The following is a 5,996-nucleotide window of genomic DNA, read 5'->3' as shown; positions in this document are numbered from 1 at the left end:
TATATATATATATATATATATATATATATATATATATATATGCATACCTGTATTGTGTGTTTGTGTGTGTGTGTGTGGATGGATGTATGAATGTATATACACGAATAGATATACATGCGTGCACATACAATGTAGGTGGCCACGCCTTATACTCTCTCCTCATACTTAAAATTCTGTGTATGATAATACATCGGATTTATTCATACATACATTCGTGAACAGCAATGTTAACAAATAAGCATACATAGTGCTGTTCCCTCAATTATGTTTCTATGCATTCTTTGTCCACACACCAAAGCAAGCTTTCAGTCTGCAGTCCCCACCTTCCTTGCAGTACGATTTGATACGCTGCATAATTTAACCACACCTTACCCATCACACGAGAGTAGGTAGTAGCTAACGTGAAATGTAGACAAATGTATGTTGTAATACTAATATTGATGTGGTTGGGGCCTTTTGGAAATAAAGAAATGCCTCTAATTTTTTCTACTGTTCTTACAGAATACCCATCTGGTTCCTGCAGACACTGACCATCTCTAAGTTACATGCTCTAACACAATACAGCAAAGCCCAAATCCCTAACCAAATCCAGATCATGGCTTAGTGGTTAGGGCATTCGGCTCACGATCATAAGGTCATGAGTTCAATTCCCAGCGACACGTTGTGTCCTTGAATAAGACACTTTATTTCACATTGCTCCAGTCCACTCAGCTGGCAAAAATTAGTAGTACCTGTATTTCAAAAGGCCAGCTTTGTCACACTGTGTCACACTGAATCTCCCTGAGAACTACGTTAAGGGTTCACGTATCTGTGGAATGCTCAGCCACTTGCACGTTAATTTCTGGTCCTTAGAGCAGTGGAAGAATGTTATTTTCTCGGACGAGTCATACTTTACCTTATTTCCGACCACCGGCCGAGTATACATGTGGAGACAGCCAAAAGAAGCATTTGACCCAGACTGCCTTCTTCCAACTGTTAAACATGGAGGAGGATCTATGATGATCTGGGGAGGCGCTATATCTTGGAAATCTGCTGGCCCAATGGTTTCCCTTCATGGCAAAATTAATAGTCAAGACTATTTAAGCATTTTATTTGATCAAATTCATCCTATTGTTGTGGAACTGTTTCCAGAGCGAAACACAATCTTTCAGGATGATAATGCACCAATTCACACAGCTAAAGTTGTTACTGAATGGCACGAGGAACATTCTAGTGAAATTGAACATCTTATCTGATCACCACAGTCCCCAGATCTCAATATTATTGAACATTTATGGTGCATTTCAGAAAAACAACTAAGGAGTCGATATCCTCCACCACCATCACTACAAGAACTGGAGACTGTTTTAGCTGAAGAATGGATAGAAATTCCTTTGGAAACAATTCAAACTTTGTACCAGTCTATACCTCATAGAATTCAAGCTGTAATTACCACTAAAGCAGTCCTACCTCATAATAAAATTAATTTGTTTGAAATTTTAAGGTGTTTCCATTATTTTGTCCAACCCCTGTATATATATATATATATATATATATATTATTTAAAGGTCACAATACATGTATTAAAGCGCTACTAATAGTTTCATATGTCGAGAAAACTCAAACATATTCTTTAGGTGCAAACCACGCAACATAATGAACTAAAGAAATTGAATAATAGAAGAAACACGAAAAAACTGAGAAGGCAGCATATAGGAAATGAAAACAGTAAACAATGGCAAACGAAAAACGGAAACTAAGATGTAAAAAATAAAAATTAAAAAGGTAAAAGAGCTATCGAACAAAGATGAATTAATGAAATTCAAAATTCATCCAGTCAGAATTTGAAACCAAGACGTAAATAGGGGTGAATAAGTACCTCATGGTACATCATTTGGTGATCTACCGATTCTGCCACCAACCATCCTTGTATCTCAAGTGTTACAGAGTATTTTACATATTCCCATGACCCTCCGTCACCATCCAATTCCATTATTAAGAATTTGAATTGGGAAATTGAGTCATAGTTAATCTTTCATTAGCTGATTACTCAACTGTGGACGCCACCGCTGTGGACGCCACCGCTGTGGACGCCACCGCTGTGGATGCCTTGCAGTTACTCTCTTGATAGAGCTTGGTGTTCCTGCCCATTGATCTTCAAGGATTCCTCCGCTCAGCATCAAATGTAAGAAGCACTGTTAGCTCAGTTGAGTTCTTCTGCTACCTCTTCACAATCTGCCATGCTACAGTCCCATGACTTTGCTGTATCCCTGAGAGGGTGGTTGAATGGATGTTATGCCTTGTCAAAAGGCAGTCCATAACCATGCAGGGCACGGTCGTCACACTGTGAGATATTTTCCAAATACCCGCATACCCATGTTATAGTAATTAACTATAAAATACAAATTAAATTGATTTACAGCTTACCCTAATAATCCTGATTGGTTTTATATTTTTTTCATGTCCTGACAATTTATCAATAAGATATTCACCCAGTGTAACAGTCCAGGCTCCAGCATTGCGAAGAGACGGTCTTTAAAGAAAACAAAAATTCAATTTAATGATAGAACACACACATGCACACACACATACACACACACATACATACATACATACATACATACATACATACATACATACATACATATACACATACATACATACATATACACATACATACATACATAGTTCATAGGTGATATCAAATATTCTCCGTATAGAATACACTTAGTAGTGCTCAAGGGATTTAAGCTTGAGTGGATATAGAGGTAAATGTAGGGATAAGCGAATTAGACAGATCAATATGTATGTAAAGTATATCAGATACACGAAATACAAAAAATGTATATATGTATACATATAAAAAGGTCAAACTTACTCAGAGTACAAATGAACTACGGAGTTAGTAACTCTTATGTCTATCACTTGTCTCTTTAAAGGTACTTGGGATGCAGTGAACAAAGAATTTATTCACTGGTTTCCTATCTGAAAATCGAGTCCTAAACGGAAATTATTATTTACAATTACACTTATTTAATCTAGCCTAACAGTGGTCTGCATTTGGGCAGGATCCTGTGCATGTGAACCTTTTCCAGCACTCTCTATACAATCTGGGAGGGCTCGTACCCTCACCTACTGCGGTTAATTAAATTACTAGCGCTTCAGTCACCACGACTTGACTTGGGATGAATATTAGAGTGGTTTCCCATTGCCTTCTCCAGACAGGTGGGATTTGAACTCAGAATGTAAAGAACCAGAAGATATACCATAAAGCATTGCAGCCAACATGCTAACAATTGTGCTATTCTCCCACCCGCAAAGTAATGTGAAATGAAGGGTTTTGCTCAAGAACACAACACGCCACCCGGTCTGGGAATCGAACCCACAGTCGTCTGAGCAATTCTCTAATCACTAGGCCACGCACCTATTACACTTCATTTAATATAGCATATTGATAATATGAGTAACAGTCTCGGGCTGTGGATTGGTGTCACTGCCAGAGTCTTTGGCGAGATGTCTTGTATCTGTTTCAGGCTCCTTACTTTCTGGCAGCAACTGCTATGATGACATTGATACCAAGATGTAGCGGTCCAAGTCAGCAGCCTTTCTCTTGAATAAACACAAATGTTTCTGGAGAAGGGAGACTGGCATACGTGGGCAACCGATAGTCTTCCCCAAAAACACTTTTGTCCAGATGTGATGATTAACATTACCCGATGGAAGCCTTATAATATAACACAAACCATTAAGGCCTTTTTTCCTGCCGGCGAAATAGGGAATCATAGCACTTTATTCAGCCTATGGTTGAGCCTCTTAAACTAATTTAACTCTGATAACCAATGTCTCTTCAACTCATACTAATTCACTAAGCCTGATGCACCCACGAACATCCTATACCACATCCAGAAAAGAGCCGCCCTATTGGCTGAAATAAAGTCACTTACAGACATGTTCCAGCTTCTCGTCCATATCATGTTGTTTCCATTCTTTGTCTTTTCTCCCACTACTACTACGATGGTCTCTACTTGCCTTATCCACTCAGAGATTCCTAGCTCAGTAGCCTTTCCTTCTTTCATCAACCTTATTCTGTCCAATCCCACCAGAACCTACACTAATCACTATTACCAATCTTTCTCTTCCAGAACATCATCCCCTGGAATTGCCTCCCGGCTCATGTCTCTTCCGCGGTTGTTTACTTACAAAGTTTCCAGAGGAACATTAATAGCATTAATCTTACCGATGTGCGAAGGCCATGAGCACTGTCATTTTCTCTAGATCCACCAAGTTATAAAAAAAAAAAAGCAATTTAACATGAGCTACATCAAACAATGTGTTATTTTTAAACCTGTAGAGTGTTTTGCAAAGAAGATTGGGTTGCTATTTCTAAAATGTTGAGTGACTAAGTAACGGCACTTTCTTTGGCTCGTACTTAATGAATAAAAGAAATCCTTAAAATAAATGTCACTCTGTTATTTCTTTTTAGTAATTAAACAAGAATTGAACGGTAAACTTCTTTTGTAATAAAGTGATGTATAAATACATAAACAGCAAGAATCTAATGGAAATTGAACCTAGGCCCCCTTCATTGACAGTTCACTGTATTTATTGATATATTATCAGCTCTCTGACAATAATTTCCACATTTAACATTTTTTTATATCCACACAGTCTGAAAGTTTTTTTTTTCTTTTTGTTCAATCCTGAAATGTAAAACACATACCGACCATTCATTTCTAGTTTACCTAACACTAAACTGAAATAAAATCTAAACTTCAATTATTGATGTTACACTCTGAGTCTCTTAAAATCCCCTGAATGAATTAGTAGATGTTCGTAATAACATCAAAGCCAGCAGAATACGAAAATACATCTGCATCGGATTCCACTATGATATTCAGTCTGACGGTGTAGGTATAAAAACTGAACATGGTTTACAGTAAGGACAAAAACACTTCACGATTAAGTGATAAGAACGCCGAACATGAACAAGTTACAAAGAAAAGCAGTCTACACGTCATATTTAACATATATACACTGTTGAAAGGCAAGCTGCTGCAGTTTTCGCTGTGATAAAATGTCATATAAATGAGTTGTGTTAAAAATACTATTTTATATATAGCAGGGAAGCGAAAAACCATCCTAGCTGTGGTTAGCAAAAATGCTAGATGCCTTTCAACCTTCTAGAACCTTGTCAATGGTGTGTACTCACAGTCACATGCCTAGACAAAATTTGTTGTCTCAAAAATATAGTAAACAGTAACTAATACATTCACTGATGTTATGGATTGTCACCCGGCTGTGAAGGCGATAAAATTCATTTGGGTATGTGGTCGCTACCAGTACGATTTTTCATTTCACACTTATATATATTGTATTTTTAACACAGCATGTCTGCGAGAGATTTTTATCTCGGCGAACACTGCATTATATTGCCTGTCAACAGTATATATACGTAAAGTATGATACATAGACCATCGCTATTTGAATTAAACACTGCTTCCTTTGCGTATACTGGATTATTTATTCAGCCTGGTGGCTATTTGCAATATCAGTGAATGTATTCTTCAATGTTTCCTAGATTTTGGAGGCAACAAATCTCTTCTAGGCATGTAGCTGCAAGTACACGTCATTAACAATGCATAAGAAGGCCAAAATGCCTCTAGATTTTTCTCATTAGCAACTGCCGGACGATTTTTCGAGTCCCTCCGATATATATCGTGTCTTTAACACGCATGTCTATAAGAGGTTTTATCTCTGACGAAAACCGCAGTATCTTGCTTGTCGACTGTGTATATACATTAAGTATGATACATAGATGACTATTTTGATTTAATAGTTCTTTAATTGCGCATACCAAATTACAAAAGATTTTTTGAAATTCTCCTGTGGGTGCTCATTCAACAGAACTAAAAAAATACTAATCGTTCTCTAACTTTCTAAGATAAAAAATAAGATACGTTTTCAAGAAAGTGTACTATGACCATATAAATTATTTTTTGAGAGTTTTATAGATATAA

At 37.1% G+C, this 5,996-nt stretch overlaps 1 protein-coding gene across 1 annotated transcript in view; it reads right to left on the bottom strand.

Moving 5' to 3' along the window:
• Positions 1–5,996, bottom strand: part of LOC106879510 (anionic trypsin) — a 23,808-nt gene that overhangs the window by 10,257 nt on the left and 7,555 nt on the right. The window contains exon 4 of the mRNA XM_014929118.2: positions 2,407–2,512. Within this exon, the coding sequence (XP_014784604.2) occupies positions 2,407–2,512 (106 nt within the window). The remainder of the gene's footprint in view (positions 1–2,406; positions 2,513–5,996) is intronic.

The sequence above is a fragment of the Octopus bimaculoides genome, chromosome 2 (assembly GCF_001194135.2).
Source record: "Octopus bimaculoides isolate UCB-OBI-ISO-001 chromosome 2, ASM119413v2, whole genome shotgun sequence".
NCBI lineage: Eukaryota > Metazoa > Mollusca > Cephalopoda > Octopoda > Octopodidae > Octopus > Octopus bimaculoides.
Note: the sequence above shows the minus strand (reverse complement) of the source record. Positions and strands in the feature narration are given on the sequence as shown.